The following is a 24,488-nucleotide window of genomic DNA, read 5'->3' as shown; positions in this document are numbered from 1 at the left end:
CTCTTGTTTAAGTAGCTTAATTTGTGTATTAATCCCATACTTCTTTCCTGTGTTTTAGGTCAAGAAGCTACTTAATAAGGTAGTACTTAGAGAGTCCTGCTTTTACAGAAGACTAACAGATACTTCTAAAGATGAGGAAAACCAAGAAGAATCAGAAGAACTACAAGAAGATATGTTAGGTAATGCTTTTTTATTTTTGAAACTGATTGTTCCTGTGTGAATGTTTTGAGAGTTGTGAGTTGCTTGCTTCCTTATGGTAACTAATTCAGATCTGCAGATCTTGGAAAAGTAAATCTTGGCAGTTCAGCAGTTCCTAAATTTCTGTATTTCTGGCTTCCCTCAGGCTTCACTGTGTTTACTGGATGAGTCTCAGGGTCCTGGAACAGGAAGGAGGGATAGAAGTTAGAAGTGGGATGTTGATTAACAACATGTAACTCGTTCACAGTAGGTCTGCAGTCAGGGGGATCAGTACTGTAGGTAGTAGAACAGAGTGTGTTGTTTTCTGGTTATTTTGTTTGCTTTTAAGACAGATTACTGCAAGGAGGAAAAGAAGAATGGCTTGAAATAAACTTTATTCTTTTTCTCCATGTGGGAAGAGACCACATCATAAAAACTTGTCTGTAATGTTAAAGGCGGTGACTCTTGAAGTTAGTATGGAACGGTGCTTTTAAACTGATGTAGGAAGTTGGAGGTTGATCACTGAAACTGTGACCAAAAAATGCCAAGGATTATTTATTAATCTAATTTAGGAAACAGATTGCTGTTGCCATCACCTACAGTAAAGCAAGAATCAAAAGCTGTAGAAGAAAATGTTGGCCTTATTGTATACAATGGAGCTATGGTGGATGTTGGGAGCCTTTTACAGAAGCTGGAGAAGAGCGAAAGAGTTCGGGCAGAGATAGAACAAAAGCTTCAGCTGCTGGAAGAAAAAACAGGTGTGACATTGCTTTGAAGATGGTACTTACATGAATGCAAGATATGAATTTTTTTAGTAGATCAACTAATTTGTTATCTAGATTTCTTAGATCTTTGTATATTATTAACTCTCATATTTTCTGAGTTCCAAGTCCTTTGTACTTGCACACCAGTAATAGCTGAAGTACAGTTTGTTGCCATGCTTTGCCATAAGGCTCTGAAGTGTAGTTAGAATTCAATGTGATAAATGGTAATCCAATGCAGTCTTCAAGGTTTCTTTCAAAAAATATTTAGGTGTTGGCTTGTAAATGGAATATTAGAGTGCAAAATGTGGCGTTGGAAGTAACTGACTACTTTCTTTTTTTAAGATGAGGATGAAAAGACCATACTGCAGCTGGAGAATTCTAACAAAAGTCTGACTGCGGAGCTCAAAGAAGTCAAAAAGGACCTTAGCCAGCTGCAAGAGAACTTGAAGATCTCAGATGAGAAAAATTTGCAATTTGAGAGTCAGCTGAATAAGACAATCAAAAACTTAGCTACTGTTATGGATGAAATGCAGAGTGTGCTTAAGCAGGTTCGAATTTTTTTACTTTCATTTTTGATGGTTAAAATTATGTGGTTGAAAAGAAAATATAACCTTCAAAACAAACCCTTTAAAATAAAATTGAAAATTCACGTGAATCCAGAGCAGTGGTGTCTCAGTGTATATTAGAGGCTCAGAGATAATTATTTTATTTTTTTTTTTTAAAGAAAACAAGTGCAATGGGAACACAAATTTCTCCTGACTTAAATATGAGAAATTTTATAAATTTCAAACAATCATAATGTTTTCGTGATCTGATCTTGTCTTTCTCCAATAATCCAAATCTGCTGTTTTATTTGATAAGAGTAATTTTTCAAGGCAGAATGTAGGTATTTTGATGCTCCAGAGCATCTCCATCCTATATGGAAAGTTACTTGCATCATATTCCCTGGAAATGCTGTGGGGACCCTATGAGTAAGGCTGAACAGCTGTAGCTGATGAGGGCAGCTCAGTGGTAAACTGGTACTGTGAGGGTGCCTAGCTACTGCTTCTGTCAGTATAGAAACTTGCCAAATGTTTGACGTTTGTCTCCTCGTAGGATACAAGTAGTGCATCAGATAAGGCACTGTAGCTTATTAAAATGGCTGTAACTTGCAGCAAACTACCATCAGTATTGTTAGACAGTGCTGCACCTCACTGTGTGCCCATAGTAGACCCATTGCTCTGCCAGAGCTGGCTACTAAAGGTGCTGTGTAATTCTGTACAGTTGGTACAGTTCAATAGCCTTGGTGTCATCCTGCCCAGTACTTCAGAGCTAAGTGGCCTCATGCTTTCAGGCCAAATCAGGTATTCCGTGTTAGAGCTACATGTTACCATAACTTAATGGGTTTGATCAAAACTGTTTTTGTTTATTCATTAGAAAGAAAAAAATAAAAATAAAGCAAAGCTTCTGGGGATGGCTGTGTGCTTTTTTTATAGGTAGGTCAGTCAGATTTAATTTGTTCCCTCCATTTTTCAGGAAGATATGAGAAACTTGAATTGGTTATAAGTAAACTTAGTAATATACAGAATTACAAGTTCTTCTTAAGTTGAAACCAAACTGTATCTGTCTCGCACTGCTTTACAGTTAATGTGACAAGTGTTACTCCCAGAACTCAGGTTGTCTTCTCCCTTTTTTTCTTTTAAAGGATACTGTGAAAAGCGAAGATAAAGATCAGAAATCCAAAGAAAATGGAGCAAGTGTATGATAAAACTGCTGCTGTTTAGAAGAATGGTGTTACATAATGTAATATAAAATCATGATACCAGAATGTATGGGAAGTGATGCATGTTTGATTTTAGTAGTATAAATATCTTAGTTCCAAAAAGATGTATAAAGTTTTATGAAAGTGGATGTCTGCTTCTGGAGATTGCTTGTAATTCTTAGCATTCAATTTGAGACACTCCTTGAGTGAAAATAATTTTGCATTGCAAAATATTTTAGGATGAGCTTTGTTACAGTTTTAGCCCTAATAAAGTTCATCACCGTAATACATAGTAGCAAGTATTTAATTACCAAATGTTTTTCATAAAAGTCCAGTGAAATCAAAATTTTCATTATTTATAGAATGCCATTTTTAGGTTTTTATTTTTATTTCAGCCTAATTAGTCTTTTTAAATTCAAATATCAATCACAAAATAGCATGCTGCTTCATTTTGCCAGTAAAGTTTTTTGTTTTTTTTTAAAGAGCTTCTTGGATTTTTTTTTTTTTTTTTACTTGTCACCATTTTCTTTTCCCTTTGCAAATGTAACTTCCCAAAAGCTGCTTGTATTCAAGCTTCATGATATACAGTAGTTCAGTTAAGTATGAGTTAAGAAAGCAATAGAAACCTACCAAAATACTGGTGGGGCTGTGAGATTTATATGAAAACACAGGCCTGTTTTAATGTTTGTCGTTTGTGTTTCTTTAATTGTTCTTACCTTTGGATTAATATATATGCTCCTTTTTAACAACAAATGTGGTGTATTAATATGTATGGTTGGATGCCAGGCCAGTAAGTGTCAGAATAATGCCTTACATGGAGAAAATGCTACCACTGTAAGCCAACTCTAATTAAATTTGGACTTCTTTCCTAGTATGTGTAATTACTTCAAATGCTCTAGTCCAGCAAAATAATAAGGAAACATAAGTATCTATGCCATGTTATAATTCCTAAGGAGCAGGACACGGTTTTTGATGCAAGTGGGTAAGATTGCCTTTCCCTGATGTTTGTAAGTAATCAGAAACCGAAACTTAAAATGTAACTTGACATTTGTCGAAGGCAATCTACTCAAGAGATATGAAACATGAGCAATTGGAATTTGGTTCCACTTCCAGGAAACTTCAGGATTTTCAAGGTTGGGCAGGAGTGTTTTATTACAGAATTGGTTAATTTTATATATATTTTTTTTTTAAAGCCTGGGTGGCCTAGGTAGCTAAATACCTGTTTAGGAGAGTCTAAGTGCCATAATGTTTATGAATTCTTATATAAAAGCTCGAGTAAGCTCAAGTGGCTTTTCTGAGAATCACATTAAAATGCCTGAATTTACGTTCAAAAAATCAAAGCTGGTGCTTTTGTCACTTACCTTTCTTGGCTCTTCTGGAGTCAGACGAGTGAAATCTCTTTTCTGTTATGATAACATGCATAAACTTCCCCCTCCCTCATTTCAGTTGAGTAAACATTAACTGTTTAAACTAAAGTGGGAGTTGATATAAAAACACTAATTATTCCATACAAGTACACAGAAAATGCATGTTTTATGAATTGAGATAACATCTAAGAGTGAAGATAGTTGTAAATTAATCTTATGAGAAGCATCAGCTGGTATGCAAATATAATGAAAACAAATTCTTTTGTACTCATTTTTCACCTTGTCCTTTGTACAGACTGACAGTGTCTATCATTAGCATTGAGCACCATTTAAAATATTGAGGAAAGGATCAAGCTGGAAATAGTTTTTTTTCATGAATTTTCAGTAGAACATCTGAACGTGCAAGAGATTGATTTTTAGAGTACAAGAACTTCAGATGCACTGTGAAATTTCTGTTGAAATCTCTTGCTGTTTTTTTGTTTCTTCCTTACATGGCTGATATAAAAGCAGCTGTCACCTCAAACAGGCATCATTTTGTGAGATAATTGCTAGTGACACAGATTTTCTACAGTATTTAAAAAACAGTACTCGAATGAGTGTAATCTTGTTCTATATTGCTCGATGTAACAGTGTTTCAGTGTTATGTACAGTTTGCATTTATGTTGGAAGGAAAATGAAAGGTTAAAGAATAAAGGGGAAAAAAGCCTACACGGAGCTTGACCGGTCTCCTGAAGAACAATCTAAGGAAGGACAGACAACTTCACAGCGTGTTAAAGTAACCTCACCAAGTGGTATAAGGTTCTGTGTATACATAGCACCTGTGCTGGTCGTTACCTAAAGCCTCTGGGTAACATTCCCAGGAACGTAAGTAGTTCTTAGAGAAATTTAATGGAGTATCATTGGTGGGATTTGGAGAGGCAATCTTATCTGTTTCAATTTTGAACAGTGTTTTTGCATTTAATGTCCACACTTCACCCCTCACAGGCTTTGCACTGCTGAGTATCACTGGGTGACAGTTGCTGGCTGGTCAAAGAGCCAAAGAGGCAAATCTTAGCTCTCATATTGTTGAAACATACAATTTATTTGTAGTTTTGAAATCATCACAGAAGTGCTTTGTGAAGTAGCAGATCTAGGAGTGCCTTGTTCTCTACAGAAAGCACTGCTACACCAGATTGCTAAATAGGTTCTGATGTCAGTTCATTGATATATTTTTTTTTTTCCCCTTTGTATTTCTCTAAAATGATTAAATTGATGACATGAACCCTAAAAGAGTGATTCTCAGGCCAATGGATGCCCGTGAATAAAGCTGAGAAGAAAGTTCCTGTGATCCAGCTGCATGCAAAGTGTTCTAGAGTGGAGTGGACTCTCATACTGCTCCTTTGCTTGCCCTGGTAATAAAGGTAGAATTGCATTGATTCAGAGTTAACACAGAAACTGTGGCAAAAAAACTAATACCTGAATTTTTCTCAAAGCTTTTTGGAGAGCTGGGGATTGCTGGGAAGATAAGGGACAGATAATGTATTGTAGCTGTAGCACATGGGCACTTCCAGAGTCACTTCCCAATTGTAGTTCTGTTTAATCTGTGTCCTACTCAGCCTGTGGAGCCCCGAAGGGTGAATGCCAAAGTTAGTTGGACTTGTGCTGCTGACCGCAGGTTTCCACAGATCCAGCACTTACAATTGAGTCATTTCAAAATGTAGCTTTATAAAGCCTGGTTCATGGACATAACATCTTTTCAATATTCATGCTGGAATAACTGCTCTGGGAGAGAGAATGGCTTTCAGCCCATCTTTCTGCTGAGTACCATACTGTGTGAGTATCTCTTTGGATTTATGTAACAGTAAACTTTCTCTGAAAACTTTATCAGGAACGTGCACAAAATGTGTTTTGTCTTTTCTGTAATCTTTGTGTACCCAGGTCAGATTTTTAAATCTGGAGTGCATTTGTTTTGTACAGCTTATATTTAGAAATATAATTTTTAGTAACTGAGTCTTATGGCCACTGGTTGTGAAAAGCGTAGGTAGGCACAGGCAGTGCACTTTAAGAAAACAGAAATGGTTCAAATAGAAATTCAACTGGAATTTGTATGTTGCCATGTGGTATAACAATAAAAATAGCATAAATAATAAATACCTTTATTTGGCTATTGGAACTGCCAGTGTTTTCCCAACGAATCTATGTTTCTGTCTGCTCTGACTCACTGGATGTATTGCACTGCAAAGCAATTACAGTAAAGTATTTTTCACTATAGTATTACTAGTAATGTTAATAATGAGCACAGTATTTTTTTAAGCTATTATTATTCATTATCAGGGCATTATGATACTGTCCATTTGTTTATTGCTGTTTTTTTGTGTGTGTGTGTGTGCTGGGTATGAAGTTAGATTGGTAGAGTTTTTCCTCTAGTCCTTGCAGTGCTGTACCAATTACACTCCCACTACTCACAGACGTGTCAGCTTTATTTTGTCCTATTGTTTAAATACTTTAATGATGTCCTACTTAGAAATACTATCTATATCAGATTCCCAGATAATTTTTCCTTAGTCTAGTGCAGGGCACAAGTGAAAGGATCCTGCTGACTGCATTGTGCGTATTTTGTCATGAACGTGTCTAGGGAGAAGGAGAGAGTGAAAAGGAGGAACAGAGTGAATGCCAGCCTGAACTCCCCCTTCCACTCCCCCCCCCTTTCCCACCTCTGTGTTTCAGCAAATATTTTTAGAGTAGTAGTTCATTTTGTTAGTTGCTTGCATTTTATTTTTTTAATGTTATACAAAAGTTTGTATATCGGTTTTCTTCCCTGATTTACTGTTTTTTGGTCTTCTTGACAGAGGGTCATCTGGTTACATTCCTGCAAGGGCAGAAGCAGATGGTGAACATTGCCCTTCATTTCTGGTCCCTTCTTAGCGAGGCTGGGTAGGAGCCAACAGATTTGAAAATTAAGAACAGAAATCGCACATGTAATAGCAATGAGCCGTTGGAGGTAATGGTACTGGTCTCAAAAAGACTCTCAGACCAACACAACATACTGAAAAACAGACCTGTGCACACACAGCAGCATCAAAGCAGAATTAGCTGGTTGCCACTGTGTGCCAGTAAAATGTATGTGCTGATGGGGAGATGGGGTGTTAGCTTTCAGCTTAAGAGTTTAAGATTTAGAGATCTTCAGATGGTCTCCCCATGCCTTGTTTTATCCAAGTGCTACTCAAGCAAGTTGAAGTACTTTTAATGAGTATATTACCTTAAACATAAAGTAGCAATTGGATCATTCATGTTGTATGTTACAAAATGACAAGAAACAAACAATTTGAGCATATCCTTAAAGTATCTTCCCACAGAGATAAACTTGTAATTATCTTCTCTGATACAAGAGAGCCTTGCTTGTATTGTATCACTAAACAGCTGAAAACCTTAGTGAGGAAATCAAGCCAATGACCCCTTGGTTTTTGTTGGAGGTGGGGGTCAAGGAGGAAATCTGTCCTTAAACCAAGGAGAGGACGTTGGTTGCAGCACATCTACACATCCTTTGGTCATCCATGGATACGCTCACAAGGAATGTGCAGTCAGTATTTTCAACCTTGTGATTTTGGTTATAATGATGCACAGCATGAGAAGGGACTTACATGGGTTACACAATGGATAGTAACCGCGGGGCTTGGAATTGGTGGAGCTGGGGGATGGTACATTGCAGTGAATTCATTCAGATGTTTATTTTACTTGAAGTCTGAGAAAAAGGAAATAGTCCATTTTAGGTCCCCCGTATTCCAAAGTGAGCAGTGTCTGTGCCTTGCCTGGTAAGGGTTTTCCCCAGTAAACAAGAAGAGGCACTATGCAGATTTGTCTGTCAGGAATGAATGAGTAAAAATGTGCAGAGCAAGACTAATGCTGAAGCGTGGCCTGCAGCCCTTTTGGGACTTGCCTGCCTCCTCAGCTGGGGCCTCACTTCCTGAAAGCACAAAGTAACCTGAGACAGGGTGAGAGCCATGTTTTGGGGGAGGAAAACACAGCAGTGAGATGGGAAGAGGGAGTCTTTTGTCTGGTTGAAATTTTAGTGCAAAATTGAGGCAGTTTCCTCCAGCAGGAAGAGAGCCCCATGCTGGAGCAGCAGGATGGGAGAGCTGGGGCAGGGCAGACTGCAGTGGCTGCAGATGATACTCCTCCACAGGCTGGAGCAGGCAGCCCTTTTGTGCCACTGAATTTATTTCCTCTCCTGACTGTTGCTTATCATCGTTGCTGCTTGCCTGTGTTATCCTAAAGGTGAGATCCTTTCTGGTTGACTGAGTGGGGCAGCTTGAGCTGCCATCAGAGACTTTATTTGCTGCAAGAGCCAAACCACACTCAGAGCAGGTGACTTCTGCCTGTGTGGCATTTTGTGATTAGCGGCATTGCTGTGAATCCTGGCAGGCTGAAGTCCTGCAGCTGGGCTGCTGGAAAACTAAGGGAGCAAGCAGAGCAACGCTACCACAGCCTTTCTGCAATATAGATGTCTGCACAAACCAGGGTTCAGCTGCTAGTGGCCTGGTTTGAAACCAGATTGGTGTGACTTGGTGAGTTGTTACAGTGTAGGCACGGGAAAAATTCTATAGAAAGCAGGTTGTTTTAGGTTTTATGCAGATTATGTTGTTTCCTGGAGCAGATGACTGTCTGGAGAGTGATGCTCAAGCTATCTGGAAGGTGCGTTCGTAACCAGTGGAAGACTAATTCACCTTCATTCGTCATGAATGGTTTTAGACAGAGGATGATGCTTAGACTGAATCACTGACGCTGGATGTTACAGATTGACTCAGCACCAAGATACCTGAGAAACAGCTACAGCATGTGCTGCCACGGGGCAGGGAAAGGTGGAGGGTGCAGCACTGGAGGCTGCCTGACAGGGAAAGTATTTTCTTACCTAATACAGATGTGATGCTCTGATCTCAGCAGCTCCCGTAGCCTTAATTCTGCTAGAAATGTCGACGAAAAAGAAGCTTCAAAGTAATCTTTTACAGCTTTTCTGAAAATACAGAAAAGAGAAATTGATGAAAGATCTAAGATGAAACCAGGCTGAGAAATATTTATTTTGATACCTTAAGTATATAATTATTCACATGAAAAAAATTGAGTTTGGCAGATGATGTACTGCAGCTGTAGCTGTTTGGTCCCCCCTTTCATTTTCATTTATTAATGTTAATGGAATACACAGAGAACATGCCATCAGATCTGGCAATAGGAACAACAATGACAAAATAACCTCGGGAAGAAATTGGTGAGTATTTTTAAGGTAATACTGGTGAATATCATATTTAGCCATTATTTCTGTTTATTACCTACAATTTGTTCATATTCAGTTAATTGCACTAGTGATGTTTCTAGTCTAATGAGGCCAGGCTGCAATTAACGGATTTGTCTAATATATAAAAGGTACAATTGCTAGACTACTGACTGCTGAAATGTAGTGATTGCATTGAATACATTTCTGCTATTGAATAGGATATCTGCCCTAGAGCTCCTCAGTTTTTATCTGAGGTATTGTTTTTTGTCAGTAAAGCCCTTTTTACTGTTGGCATTCCTGGAGGGGGAACGAACATCGGTATGCTGAGTCTGTTAACACTTGGGTCTGTTTCACCCCTTGGTCCTTAAGAATTTGTACTGACTTGATCCTCTGAGGATCCGGTAAGGCTGTTCTCTTCTGACTGGTCCTAGGTGGCAGAAGGCATTACCGTGGTGCTTTTGTAGATCTTGGATTTTTCTGGGTGGTTTCTATATCTTCTACACCATTAACTATTGCCTTATTTGGAAGATGATTGTAGGAGACGCTAAGTTCTAAGTGATAAGCAAGCAGTGTAGTTCTTGCTTTGTTTCAGCTCAGGTATCCGCTTTAACTTTTTAATCTGATTCACTTTTCCCTAACAGCCTGTAAGCATTAGCAGCCAAGCCAGAAATGTAGTAAACTGAGATTGAGTAGAAGCTGCAGAAATGAAGATTTGTAACTGTTCAGACCACAGTAACAACTTGGTACTTGGTGAAGTGTGAACAAATCCTTGAATTCCAAATTGATTTCCAAAGGTCAGTAGGGATTTTCATTATTGTCATATTTGAGAGTTTTATTATTTCTTCCTTGAGTGTAGCTCGGTAATCATTTCTGCCCAGGGGTGAATTAAAGGCAGAAGTATATTTTTCTTTGAGCAGAACTGGATAGCGTTACATCACAAGAACCAGCAGTTCTTCAAGTGAGAAAAGCAGCTTTGAATTCTTTCTCAAAGCATGAATTTGTCACCCATTGGAAGACTTGAGGAATTCATCACCTGTTTCAAAACTGTTAACATTTCTGGTGTCTAGCCTGTGTTGTCCTTGGCCATCTAAAACTGCTTACGCTTCTCTTTACATTGGCTTTAGTTTATATCACATACTTTTTCTTAATTTTCTTTCCTTCTTCATGGTATTCATCTTTCTTTCCCAACAGTTTGTAGAGAATACTCTTTTCTGTCTCAACCCTGTTTTCTGACTCTTCAACTTCTTCATTCAATCCCATTTCTCTGGGCTCTGGCAACTTTCTGCATCTGCTCCTGTGTGAGGTCCACTGACTTCTTATCTGTTAATCCAGAGAGGTATTATAAAAAGCAGTGTCCTACCCATTGGGTTCCATCTAAAAAGATGTAATATCTCTACATATGTAAGGAAATATTCTCTCTTACTATAGTTAAGTTTTGTACTACTTGCGATTCCTTGATTCATTTGTTTTTCACCTTCTACTTTGCAGTAACCTATTTTCTCAGACATAGTTTGGTAGGCCAAGTCCAAATGGAATTTATTCTGGTAAATGAATTACACTATTTTCCCTATTATCTTGCCTCTCACTGCACTAATACCCAAAGGGGCTTCTTACAAGTCAGAGTTCTCTCCATTTCTTTTATCAAATGTTTCTTTGTGCATTTCCTTTTCTCAGACATTTGATGTTGAAGGGATGTTCTCATGGTTTGATTTCTGTCTCTGGAAGCTCAACTGAAACCAATTTGCAAATCAAGTGGCTTTATCCAGGTGATTTTCTGGTAAAAACAGATGTGTTGTATGTCTTTTCTTCCATTGCTCTTCCTTCCATCATAAGGACTGTGTTCTGCTCTGGAAGACTTTTCTCCATCCCTTGTGTATACTTTATTCCAGGAAAACCAGTGACAAGTTAGGTAACTGAAATGCAAAGTAGAAAGATTCCTTGATTTTATTCTTTAAAAAAGTTGACATTATTTAAAAATGAAGCTATTGGTATCACATTCTGCCTTCATTTTATAGAAGGAGATGTAACTGCTTGTTTTTATTTACTTGCTCAGAAGCTGTTGTTTGCAGTGATAGGAAATTCAAGCCACGTAGATTTCTTGTGCTTCATGACTGCGATGTAGGGAAGAAAGTCCTAAAGAATTCTCGGGAAACATTTCCTTACTGCAGCACACACGGTAATAACAGCGTCTGTAAACTCCTTTATCGTTGGGTGAATTTCTACAGATACCTCAAACGTCAGCTGTCAGCGCTGGGAATCACTCACCCTTGTCCTGTATTATCTTCGTCTATGGCCACAACACATGAAAAAGGGCCAAGACTGAGTTTGCGCGCTGTATCCACAGGGCCGGGTGAGAGCTGTTGTATTCTCCCCCTATGGGGATGGAGGGGAGAAAGAAGTGAAAACTACGGCAATCCAGATCTCCCTCGGAGAGCTAAGAGCAGGATGAGGGGGTGGGAGATAGTTTTGAAAACGCTTTCTTTTGATCTGATAGCTGAGCAGCCTGCGTGAAAATGCTCACATCCCTCCGCCAGACCATCTCCGGTGCTCAGCTGAGATGTGCGGCCAGTTGTTACCCAAATGAGGGCTATCCCTCCCGCCCTTCCTAAGCAGCGCCTGGAAACGAGCAAGGGACTGAGATGAAAGTGTCCTACTGAAGACTGGCGTTGAAAGGACAATACGCCTTTCTGTGAAGGTGTATTTTTTGCTCCAGGTGTTGACAGAGCTGTAATGAGATCAGGCAAGGAATTATGTTCTATTTGCTCATTTAATGGAGTAGTCTGATAGGTGTGGCCCCCCAGCTCTCCTCTTTCCCTGCTGCGAGTCTCGCCCAGAAGTTAGGGAGAACTGAACGCGGAAAGGAGCTAAATATCTCAGAAGTGGGCAAAGATTGTAGCTGAAGCTTTGAAGATTCGAGGCGTCTAATGCTAAATCAGGACTCAGATTCTCTGTGATAGGAAAGGAGTTGAACTGACTTCGCAGGCTTTGAAGACAGGTCTATTTTAATTTAGTAAGTTAAATTTGTTCACAGCAATTAAAGTCAGTGTCGGCAGCGTTTCGCTACAGTCCAAGGAAACTACGGCTGAAATTACGGTCGTCTGAGAGCGGGCTCTGCTTCGTCACTTCTGTGTTTTGCCTACGGCCGGTGACGCCACCGGAGCGGCTCTGTTTATCGGGCTCTCCATGGGAGCACACGGCGCTGTAAGACTGCAGCTCAGCAAGAGGCTCCTCAGCCCGCTTCCTGGGATTCTTTTCTTCTGGAGCCCCTTTCTTCCATTGATTTCCATCCTGCCTCACCAGAGGGGATTCAAGTTTGCAAGTCAAAGAAGAACAATCTGGTATTTCAATGGCGCTGGCTCCTGTGAAGTGCGGCTCACAGTAGGTGCTCATACCTCCTACAGACTGATACGGATTGTTCCAATTTCCGTTCCTTCTCATTTTCTTCAGGCTTGAAAAAAGAAGTGGATGATAGTGCCTTATTTTGCACCGTCTGTCTACAAGCTGTCAGAAAACGAAGAAAGTTTGAGTTTGTAAGCGTTTTATTCTCAAGCATTGCTTTTACAGTTCTTGTCAACAAGGCCTCTGAGTCGGAGCTTGTACGTTCCGTTGTAACTGGGGTTTCCTGGTTATCACAGTTGTTTTGGGGGTGATTGTCAGTGCATCTTCAGGAGGAAAAAAGGAAGAAAATACTTGTACTTCTCAAAGGACAACTTTTTATGTAGCTCGCTGTCTTTGGCTTACTAAGTCAGTTCTCCCAGACTAATGGCTAGGAGATTATTTCATCATTTGAGTGTGCAAGGCACTGCAATGCTCTTCAAAATCGTGATGGATTTCCTAGATCTGCTCAGTTTGAATTTCCTGCAAGGCTGGAGCATTTCTGTATATATTTTTTCACTGTTTCAGCATGCGTGCTGCAGTCACACCATTGAACAAACAAGTACCGTTGAACAGGAGAGTATTTTTTTTACTACTATATATAGTGGGCTCCACTCAATGTAATTTACATTTATTTATTTATCTTTAGTAAGATTAGTTGTGCAGAACTTCACATGTACTGTATATTTCTCAGTGCTAGAGATTTTCAGCAAAATAAATTCCCGCCTCAGTCTTTGGAGTGAGAAAACAGAACTCAGGAACTCAGGCTGAGCCATGCCTGCGTTTTGCGTTCTTTTGTATTCGTGCACTTTGAACCCTGCACTGTAGGTTTTAACTCCCTTAGTGTGGGCGAGGGTATCTGAGCAGAACTCATTTGCTGTTACTTTAACATCGTGCAATTAATGAAATCAATTACATGCATTAGTCAGTTTTAGTTGTTGATACAGCTTCAAAATCAGTAACTTCATTTCAGGATTAGTTTTAATTTCTCTCTACTGCCATCTTGCCTTAGCACACGTCCACTTCATCACTGCAGAGCACCAGGCCTAAGAACAAACACATGCAGATGGAGTTTGGTTATGACAAAAAAAAAGTTACGAAAGCTGTATGAAAGTTGAAGAAAAATCCAACAGTCTTTCCACTCAAATGCTGTTTGCATTTGGGCCTCGTTTACAACATGATGTGAGAGTGGCCATCATTCTGCTCTTTAATCTCATGTAACTCAAGAAAACTTCACAGCAAGCAGAGGTCAGAAGCGTTGTTGCAGTGGCTTGCAGAAAACAGGGTGGTTGAAGAGGTTGATGAGGGTGGCAGTGAGAGGCACAGGCACCACAGTCCAAATAAAACAGATGAGCCCGTCCTGGTCCTGCTCCAAGTGGGGTCAGCTGTGGTGTTGGACCAGATTGCTCAGAACTTTATCATATTACATCTTGGAAACTCCTTGGGACTGGAAACAGCAGAACTTCTCTGGGCAACTTGCTCTCTACTGCTGAGCTGTCCTGAAGGGTAAAAAGATTTTCCTTACATTCAGGCTGAAGCTCTCCTGTTCCAGCTGATGCTTGTTGTCTTTTGTCTTCCAGTCATACACTGCTGTGCAGGGACCAGCTCCATCTTCTCAAGGGGCTGCTGTCAGGTCTCCCATCGATCATCTTTTCTAAATTTAAATTCATCAAAATCATCTCTGTCCATGCTGAACAAGCCCCATTCTGCCAGCTCCTTCTCACACAGTTTCAGCTCTGATCATTCTGGTGGCCAGCTACTGAACTTAACCCCACATACAGATGCATAGTAAGCCTGGTTGAAAAGGCAAGATGTGGTATAGCAAGCACTAAAGGTAGGTGAATAATCACTTCTTCTTGTCTGCTAGCTGGTCCTGTTAATTCAGCCCAGGAAGCTTCACTGCTGCCACATCACTCCTGAAAGAACTAAAATAGAGAAAATTCCATATCATTGCTGTGACTTAAACAGTAGGTTTACAGCTAAGTGAGAATTCAGTGAAACCCTTGGGAATAATGCATGACATTTTTTTTCCTAGTATGCTTTAACTTGCATAGATATATCTGTGGTGATCCACAGACCATTTGCTGGCAGATTCCAGCTACTCAGTAAACAGCCTGATTTGTACTGAAGCAGAAAGCTTCCTGGACAATGGCACAATTGAAAAAGCAAGTGCCACTTGTTTAGTAAACTCAATCTGTCTGAAAGCTGAAATGCTTGTTATGTTTTGCTTCAAATTGAAATGAAATGAACCTCTAAATTTTATCTTGCTTTTCTAAAACAAACCTATGTTGGGGCTATGTTCTCTTTTGAATAACTCTGGGTGCTGTTTCTCTAAGAGACCAATGTGTTTACTCCTTGGCTGGGATAAAGGTGAGCTGAAGCCGGGGAGCAATGCAAAGTGAATTTGGGTCCATTCTGGGAAGAAGAACACGACTGCAGTTATATCTTACTCCTGTGATTGTAGCTTTAAGTTGTGTGCTTCTTTTGTGACTGCCTTTTACGTGGCAGCACGTTTCCAGGCAAAGCAGTACTCTTCAGGAATATTACAGCAGTTAGAGCAGACCCTTAGCTGAACGCACAGGAATGTGTAACTGCATGATGCAGGTTTTACAGCAATTCTTTCACTATATAGATCTACAGTGCCTAACCAGCAACCAGTAACACCTTCCACACAGGACAAAGATTTTGACATTACAGAGTTATCTGGATGGCTTGAGATTTATTGCAGATAGGGGGTGGGACTGGGAGCAAAGAAAAGGCAGAGCAGTTTTAGTGGAGAAATCCCAGGGCTGCAAAGGGACTTTCTGGACCAGGCCAAGTGGAAAAGATGTGCTTCTATTAAAATCCTGTAGCACTGGATGGCAGCATCTGCAGGCAGTTACAGGAGCCAGAAACGTTGCTGCTGCTGATGACTTGCTTATTCTTCTACTGTTTGCCTCTCTGGGCTGTTTGCGTGGTTTTTGCAACTTTACTGAGACCACTTCATTTTATGTCATTTTTATCTCCTTCCAGTAAAGCTTTTGAATCAATTTGGTTTTTTTTTCTGCCAGATATTGAATGCTGAAACAGTTAAGGGTGATTTTCCTTGCTCTGAGCTGTGCTGGAAGTATCCAATGCTACTTGTGATTTGACTGAAAAGCTGTAGGCCTGTTAAGGTATAGTAAAAACATTGTCTTCAGTACTGTTGCTTAGCCAGTTATGCTATGATGAGTGCCATAAAGGCAGATGTGCTTATGTAGTTTTGTTAGTTGGCTGTTTTGATGGTTGTTGTGGGTAAAACAAATCTCTAAGCACTGAACAGTTTGCCTGCTAATTTTCAACTAGCAAAAATGCTCTTCGCTTTTCAACAGTCTGTATGAAGCTGTATGCTTGCTTTTGCTTAAGTTAGTGCCTTTGGAGCTTGAAATCTGCTCTCAAGATGTTCTTGGAGCATCAAAGTGAATATGCCAGTGGCCTCAGCAAGTGTTAAAGAAGGCCAGCTGCACATGGCAAAAACTCTTTCCCACTAAGTTTGGCCTAAGGAAAATCACAGTGCAGTGAACACACTGCTGACTGCTGTGCAACTTGTTCTACTTGGAGTATCAAATCACAGCTTTCAGTAGGGAGCATGATTGATCTCAAAAGCCTTTATTTTTTTCCCTTCACTTTTAATCCTGCTTTGTGTTCACCATATTTACCTGTGATGGCTATGAGTGGCTTATTAAGCACTGAGATTAAAGTAATTGAAAATATTCTAACAATCTTGACTATGTCTTTAATCACATGCAGAGAAATTTTATCTTTTAATAAGGCCTTGAAAATCCCCATTAATGTTCAAAAAATGCTATTGCAAAATTTCTCCTACTTTCTGTGTTCCTATTAACATTTTTCCTGCTTAAAATTATTCCTAGTCATTAATTATGAAATGTGATGTTTACTATAAAATGTGACCAGGATGCACTTTAGTATATAGAAAAGAAGAAGCCTCTCGGTTTGTGACAGAGCTGTACTTGCTGCTAGCTTTCCTCATGCATTTGTGCAGAAAGTGAAGTGAATCAAACACAGTGGGGCTCTCCTGCAGGAAGGCACAGGAACAGTGGGATCATTATCATAGAATAGAATCACCAAGATTGGAAAAGATCTCCAAAATCATCCGGTACAACCATCTGCCTACCATCAATGCTTCCCCACTAAAATATTTCCCTTTATGCTCAGCTTAACACTCCTACATAGACCTCTCCGACTACAGAACAGAATTTTTAGCTGTACTTGTTATTGTGTCTGTTCTGTCTCAGTGGAAGTGGAACCATATAGTAGAGATTATTATTGATTTGTATTTATTTTTTTCCCTAGAATTATTTACTGTGAACCCTTTACGGTTATGAAATTGTTTGCCTCAATCTTTAAGGACTAACTTGAGCTCTGGTGCAATAAAATGTGCTTCTCTTTATTTTCTGAAGACTTGCACGAGCAACAACTTACATGTCATTCTTCCTAGAGGCTGGAGATGCAAAAAATCTGCAATTATTGAACAGCTTAATGAAAAGTTATAGAGCTCATGTTACAGTCAGGATAAAAAAAAAAAAAAATCACTTTGTATTAGTCAAGAACAACCAGAGGCTTTCCTGTACACCAGTGCTCATGTTACAGACAACTTGCCCACACTGTGATGGATATGGGCTCTAAAAGGGTATTCTTGGGTTCTGAGTGCCCAGGTAATGAGCAGAGTTTGAATAGACTGGCAAACCAAAGTGAAAGACAGTAATACATGATTGCTGGCAGACTGCCTAGATAGGAGTTGCTAAATACAATTCTAGCTTGTATTTCAAAGTCAGGAGGGAATGATGTTTAATATTCCTATTGTTAGCACTATTGATCTACTCTGGGCATTTTAAATAAGTTTGCACTGTGAAAAATGCAATTTCAATATATACTCATTTTCCTTCAGTATCAAGCTGGTTTTTGCTTGCTACTTTTCTTAAATGCTACCTTGGAAGACCCCTCCCTTAAAGACGACGTGGGATTTGAGGCTGTGAGGCAGACACAGAGAGTGATGGAAGATAATTAATATTAATAAACATAATGCATTCCAATTACATCCGGTGTTTTACTCCCTAGATCTACAGGAACAAATGGTAAAACTGGCTGCAACACCGTGCCTACAGCAGAGAGCTGAGACAACAAATTGTTCTGAAGAGTTATTAGTGAATGCTGATGGGTTTTTCCCATACAAAAAGAAAGATTGCAATGGTTCCTGCACCTGCAAAGAGTATCCTAGAAACATCACCGGGGAAACCGTGTGCCAGGACTCTTTTTTTTTCAGTGCTTTTTGTTGAAAGTAATCGCAGTTGGAAAACAAAGGTCAAGAGCAATTTGAGCTTTCCCAAATGCAATAGCTAAACTCATTACTGAAAGAAATGTTTGTGTTGTTGTTTTCTGCTGAAAGGCTAAATATCAGGTTCCCGAGTCAGCCAGCAGGCTATCCAATTGCAGCTCAGCCAAACCTGAATGTCACTCAATCTCAGATGTCACCTCTCACTTGCGGGAAAATTACAGTTAGCATTTAACTCCAGCTTTTGCCTCGTGAAGTAACCAGCTGGTGCTGAGGATAGCTGGAGCTTTCTCTGCAACAGAGAACAGGGAAGAGATCACAAAATACCACCAGGTGTAGGGAACAGATCGTTGGTCTAAAAAAAGGGGAAGAAAAAAGCCTGTTATTTTTTTTTGTCTGAGAAGGTATATGTTGTCCTGTCGTAATGCATGCGCAGACCTCAGGTAAGTTCCTGCTTTCTGCTTTGTCATCAGCTTTCAGGGAAAGCATTAATTTCAGGTTTTCCTACATTATTTACTTCTGACTATTGGATGTTGACGTTTTTCATCAGTTACTCTGAGAACTATATATTCTGTGTGGTTCATATATAAACAGTCATAAAATTATCAGCAGTTATCAGATGAGCTTCTCTCTCTTGACTACCTCATTACTGAGCTAAGGCTTAAGCTGGACTTTAATACCAAACAAACAAATGTGCTTGAAGTAGCCTTTTGCTTCCATCATTACAAAAACACATTAAGTATTTAGAGCCACTTGTCTTCCCTGAGAAATCTTTGAGTACTTTGCAAACGAAAAGTAATTGAGGGTAAGGTGCTCGTGTTGAAGCAACAAAAGAAAATCTAATTGAAAATCAGCTATGACTAACAGAGAAATGAAATACTGTTCCATTCAAACTGTTTGTTTTCTTCTTTTTTGTTCCTTCTGGAGTATAGGTGGTACACTCCCTGCTCTGATGAATCCATGCTCACTATCTCTGTCTATTCCTCTGGTAGAAGGAATCTGCTGTGCCATATCAGACATGAATGCAGACCAAACCATGGTCACACAGAAAACTTTAGTGGAGCAGTTAGTGAAAAGGTATCCAGGTAATGTGTTTGTTTCCCTTCCTGTAAAAATGACTCTATCATCAACCTTGAGTTATCTATTCATATTGGATGAGCAATGCATAAGAATATCAGCAAGCAGATGGGAGAATACTTCAATATATATACAGTGCTTATCAATCTGAAAGCAACAGTAACATTCCTTTCAGTATGAGGATTAATAAATCCTTGAGAATAATCAAGAGAACTGGGTGCAGCAGTGTGCTGAGAGTATGCTCCTCAAGAGTGGGAAAGCATACATGAGGTGTTCAGGGAAGAGGTCTGGAAAAGCACAGAACAGACTATTTGTCATATCAGTAAGACTTCGGGTCCTTTTTAAGAAGAAGCAGAAATGCATTTGACTTTGGCAAAGGAGTTTGCAGCCTGGGAGCTACAATCAGCATCTGCTATCATAAATGCAAGTGGTCTCAAAATCAGATTTGTTGGTCAAATTCCAGCTTCTCCTTTCCTGAAAGCAAGTTTATTACACCAAGTCCTCCTTTACCGATGGGACAGCAGACACTTCCATCCAATGCTGCATTTTCCTTCAGTGTGAAAAGTGTTCAGTTTCCTTCAGGTTATTGAACTGGGGTGTGGGAGCATGTATGTGAGACTCTGTAGGAGCTCATTATAGCCTTTTGCAGGAGGTTGTTAGGTTTCATTCTAAGCTTTCTCTTTTGAATGGTTGTAATCTCATAGCTCTGCAATTGTTATAAGTAAGCTTTCCCATTACTAGGAAAAATTTTAATGCAACCCCATCAACTGGTTCTGAAAGCTGCCAGCAATGTGTAGCCTATATGTGAACCGAGATTCCACACAGTGCCACTTATAGCTCAGCTGGAAGGAGCACTCCATGTTTACAGAAGGAGAGAACGTTTTTCTTGCTGTTTTCACCTTGTTTTGGGAGTCTTCACTCTTGTGGGCCCAATGATGTTTCCGTGCTGCCCTCACCTGGCGAGCCCAGGGGGTTCTCCTTGATTCAGGGCTGCAGTCTGCTGTCCCCAGCCAGATTTTGGGGCGGTCACTGCCATCTTAAGGGAGCCTCAGGCGAATGGGTGGCAGATAGCTGGGTGCTAGCACTGTTGCTGGCTTTGGTGGTGTGTAAAAGAACAGTCCTGCTATTTGTCCTGAGGCATCTGACACTTCCATGTTGAAATTGAGCATTTCCTATCCGTACTTCAGCTGCCACATCAATTTCAAACTTCTTTCTGAATCTTGCAAACTAACTACATTGGGCACTTCATGCTGACTCACTTCCAGATCTATCGTAAGCTATTTTTTGACCAGTTCTCATTTTATTTGAAAAATCTGTTCTAATTTGAAGTATCTGTAGCTTCCTTGTAGGCATTGCAGTTCCCTCCCAGAAAATCTTACACAACATCCTTGGCACTCTAATTAAAGAAAGGAAGATCTATCACACAGGAGAGGGATATTTCATCATTACCCCCAACATGTACTTTGTCACAAATGATGTTGCAGAATACAATAACAGGGGCCAGCGGACAAACAGTGAGGATGCTTACCAGGCAACCTGGGAAAGCTGTGCAGACCCAGGGGAAGAAAACATTGCTAAAGTATCCCGTTGTCTCCCTGGCCAGAATATGCTCTGTGAACAAAGACTTGAGCAGCTAATGAACCAGGAACCTGAGGGAGGAGGCAAGAAAGGCTGCAGTGACGGAAAGCCTTTGATTCAAACTCAGGTCATCTCTTCATCAGCTGAAAACCGTGCCTGGGACACCATGAAAACCCTGACGTCAGTGAAAGAGAAACTGAAATGTAGAAGATTTGGCCTTGGCCTTTTCTGGAGAAGTACTTCTAAAAAAGAAAAACATAAGGAGTACTCAACGTTTTCAGCCCAGTTTCCCCCCAGCGAGTGGCCGGTCAGAGATGAAGATGACTTAGATAATATTCCACGTGATGTCGAACATGAAATCATCAGGTGTATTAACCCCACTCTTACCGTTGATAATTTGATTAAACACACAAGATTAATGCAAAAGTTTGAGGAGAGGAAAACAAATACCACTAAGGATATCTCGGCTGAAGTGTTAACACTACAGCAAAAGTATCTTTCAAAGGAGTGTGTTCAAAAGGCACAAATTAGAACAGCAAAACACAAAAGGAAAAAGAAGCCAAACAGAGAGAAGCAAATCAGCAGAAACAACTTGAAACCTCATGTGCATGAGCCAACACCCCAAAGTGAGAAGCTGGAAGAGAACATTTCACTGCTTGTCACAAACCAACAGCCGCTGGATGCAGCAGTGGAATCCCAGGTCCTATATAAAAAGCAAATTAAGAATCCTTTTCAGGGTCTCTCATGGAGACACAGCTTTTATGCAAAAGCATACAAGGGTCGTATTAACAGCCAGCAGAAGTCCAGGAGACGAAAGCGGGAAAGAGATTTACAAAGGCTTACAAAGTCCTTGGAGTCACCCGGAGCCTCCGAATATGAAGCTGAACAACTGCTTGCTGAAGTGCAGGCTGACAACACTAAGCAAAACAAATCACCCCAAGCTCATAGGTTTTCCTTCCAATTAAAGAAAAACAGCTTAAGTGACAATGTCAGTTATCTGCACAGCAGTACTTTGCGAATAGATGATAAACATAAATACTTTCTGGAGAGTAATGTTTCTGAAGACAACATCTGCAGAGGAACTGTGAAAAGAAATCCTGGGAATATTAAAAAATCCCCAGACTTCTACACTGAAGATAAAAGTGTGCGTAAAGAAAAAGCAAAACATTTACTACATCTGAAAGGTGAATGTTGCAGGTACAAGGCTGACGCTGTTGGTGAGTTGTTGGACCAAGCAGCAAATGAATTTCAAAACGTCCACCTCTCAAATTATACAACCAGTGTTACAAGGGAAACAGAATTTGGTGTGACACACAGACAAAAGACTGATAAAAAGAATGAACTTGTATTTAAATACGACTGTACCAACTGTTCTGGATCAACAAAGCTGGAAAGCAACAGATTTACCAACAGATGCCATCTTCAGAACCAGAAGGTACATGATTGTGACAAGTGTAGTTTGTTGCATCTGGATGACAATTTTGAATGCAAAGAACCACATCAGTTGCTTTCTTGCCATGCATTTTCAGTCGCAAGAGACTGGAGTAAAGCTGTGCAAAAGATGGGGACTGCTCTAAAAATCTCTAAGGTTAATATTTATTCAAACCAATACAATACAACTGTAAATAGGTATGACTCTGGAGGGTATGGATACAAGGGAAGTGCTGATTTTACAGAATCAACTTATGGCTCAAAAAAGCATCAAAAGCCAGACCTCGCAGAAGAAAGTTGTTTGTGCAGCCAGGTTCTTCCAATGGTATCCAGACAGGAGAAAGAAACCAGCTTTACTGAATGCATGAAGGCTTCAGCTGTAGATTTTTGTGACACTGATGAGGCTGACGCTTTGCAGAACCGCACCTGTGAGATGGCAGAAGTAGTGCCATGCCACAATCTGGGCCCACAAGCCAAAGAAGCAAGAACCCCCCCAGGAATAACAGGTCTCATTTTAATGAATGAATACACTGTGATACCAGGACAGAATCACACAGGAGGGGCAGAAAACCACAGCATTACAGGAGACAGTGGAATTGACTCCCCAAGGTAAGAAAATACATGTAACATAGTTACATGTATCATCACCTAGTTAACAACAGTCATATTTGTGTAGACGTTTTGCTGTATATCATAAACACCCCTCCCCAGCAGCAAAACTGGTATTATCTTTTACATATGACCCAGAAACACTCAACATTTATAGTGCTCCCATGCCGTATTCCATAAACCTTCTGCTTAAATCTGCTATGCATATGCTGCTGTTTGTATTTTGCATTTGCATTCACAGTACAAGATGGAGATGCATAGTTGCAGAAATGCTCAGGAACATGGATAAACTCAACGTGTTTCTGTTGGCAAGACGATCCAGCTTGCCATATGACATTATAGATATTGTCATAGTTACCCTGGTTGTAGGTGAAGAATAAAATGTGTTTTATAAAGATGTCTAATCATAACTTAAAGTGCAAAATATCCAACTTGCTCACAACAGACAGGAGAATGTTCACACCACCTTGATGGAGAGGCTCCTTTCACTGGCTACCTGTAGACTGTAACTATATAGTTTTTCGAAGAGATTTTTTGAAAGTTTCTTAATGGAAAACGAATTGATATTAAACAAATTTTACATAGAGTTGCACATGGGTAAGACTTACACAGCTGTTAACTAATTGGCAAGAACCGAAGTTAAAATGCTGTGTGGGGAAAAATTACATCAATTTTTAATAGCATTCTATGTGCCTAAGACCTTAAATGACCGATGCTTAAGTGCAATTAAAGCACTCATTTGAGTCCTTTAATTAAAGGTCATCATTTGATATGTGTCATCACCTTGAGCAGCTTATATATACAGGAGCAAATCACATCTTACAGTTTTTAAGGAAATGCTGCTGGAGTGGGATTTTGGTTGTTCTTTTTTTTTTTTTCCCTTAAGCGGCTTTTTGGCACAGTTCTCCTGTATTCCTTGGAGGCGGCCACTTGGAGCCCCTTGGTCAGTCTGATGGTATTGATGCCATCTGAGGTAGCAGAAACCAAAGCAGTACTGCTTTGTCTTTAGACCGTGAAGTCTGACATCTAATAATTCTTCTTTTAGATGGACTGAAAAGAAGATGAAGCTTCCTGCCAAACTCTGACAGCATCAATAGCAATGTACGGAGAACATACATTCTAGCAATGTATGGAGAGTGGAAGGGCAGTGACAAAAAGTGCTTTGTTTCAGCTAATTCTAGCCAGGAAGGCTTGCTAAGTTTTTAATAAGATGTCAACTTTTTATTTCTAATAGTGCAAGCATACTATAATTGCGCTTGGTGATGTCTGGGGCTGCCTGTAAATATAAGCCTTTTGTTAACATTTTGGAGATATCAATAGCAGAAATGTATGGGGTTTTTTTGTTTGTTTGTTTTTGCACCTCCTCGTCCAATAAAAATGAGGGCTGACACGGTGCGTTCGGGTCGGCTGTTCGCTGGGGGCGGGCACGCACTGCCCAAGCACAACTGTATTCGACCTAAAAATTGCTGAAGGCGTTTCCTTCTCGGGACCGACGGCAGGCGCTGCACCTCCTGTCGGAAAACGACGCAGAGCACTGGATCGGCACGCACCTTTTCACACGCAGACTCCTTCACCGCCGAGCCTTTCTCGCTGCCCCGCCGAGCCGCACGGGGCCAACTGTGGGCTGATGAGCTCTGCAGTGTGAGGGAAGGCGCCCAGCCGCGCGCCCCTGCCTTCTCTCGCGAATGGGGAGCGCGCTCTGCCGCCCCGCGGATAATTTCGATGCCTTATTCCCGCCTTCTTCTCTGCCCTCATACACGTGCTTTACACAGTCACGGAAGGGCACCAAAGCGCTCCGCTGCCGGGAAGT

General features: G+C 40.3%; 2 protein-coding genes and 1 long non-coding RNA gene across 9 annotated transcripts in view; 2 read left to right on the top strand and 1 right to left on the bottom strand.

The window, feature by feature from the left end:
- The window catches only part of CCAR1 (cell division cycle and apoptosis regulator 1), a 26,985-nt gene extending 23,432 nt beyond the window's left edge, over window positions 1-3,553 (top strand). For all 6 annotated transcript variants that reach the window (XM_052677992.1, XM_052677990.1, XM_052677994.1 and 3 more), the window contains 4 exons: window positions 59-179; window positions 750-935; window positions 1,284-1,489; window positions 2,626-3,553. In XM_052677992.1, the coding sequence (XP_052533952.1) occupies window positions 59-179; window positions 750-935; window positions 1,284-1,489; window positions 2,626-2,685 (573 nt within the window). In that variant the 3' untranslated portion in view covers window positions 2,686-3,553. The remainder of the gene's footprint in view (window positions 1-58; window positions 180-749; window positions 936-1,283; window positions 1,490-2,625) is intronic.
- Window positions 174-24,488, bottom strand: LOC128078127 (uncharacterized). The gene is made up of 5 exons (XR_008205301.1): window positions 24,229-24,488; window positions 22,353-22,495; window positions 20,589-20,709; window positions 8,938-9,039; window positions 174-377 (listed from the first exon to the last, which is right to left on the bottom strand). It is a non-coding gene; the product is annotated as an uncharacterized LOC128078127 (long non-coding RNA).
- STOX1 (storkhead box 1) lies at window positions 15,256-24,068 on the top strand. Of its 2 annotated transcripts, XM_052678016.1 has the most exons (5): window positions 15,256-15,827; window positions 17,770-18,426; window positions 18,916-19,068; window positions 20,410-22,678; window positions 23,724-24,068. In XM_052678016.1, the coding sequence occupies exons 2-5, from the start codon at window positions 18,408-18,410 to the stop codon at window positions 23,761-23,763; spliced, it is 2,481 nt and encodes an 826-aa protein (XP_052533976.1). In that variant the 5' UTR covers window positions 15,256-15,827; window positions 17,770-18,407; the 3' UTR covers window positions 23,764-24,068. The 2 variants fall into 2 exon arrangements, with proteins under 2 accessions (XP_052533976.1, XP_052533977.1); XM_052678017.1 differs by lacking the exon at window positions 17,770-18,426.

This window comes from Tympanuchus pallidicinctus, unplaced genomic scaffold, assembly GCF_026119805.1.
Source record: "Tympanuchus pallidicinctus isolate F22 unplaced genomic scaffold, pur_lepc_1.0 scaffold16, whole genome shotgun sequence".
Classification (NCBI taxonomy): Eukaryota; Metazoa; Chordata; class Aves; order Galliformes; family Phasianidae; genus Tympanuchus; species Tympanuchus pallidicinctus.
This window is presented reverse-complemented; position numbering and strand designations above follow the sequence as displayed.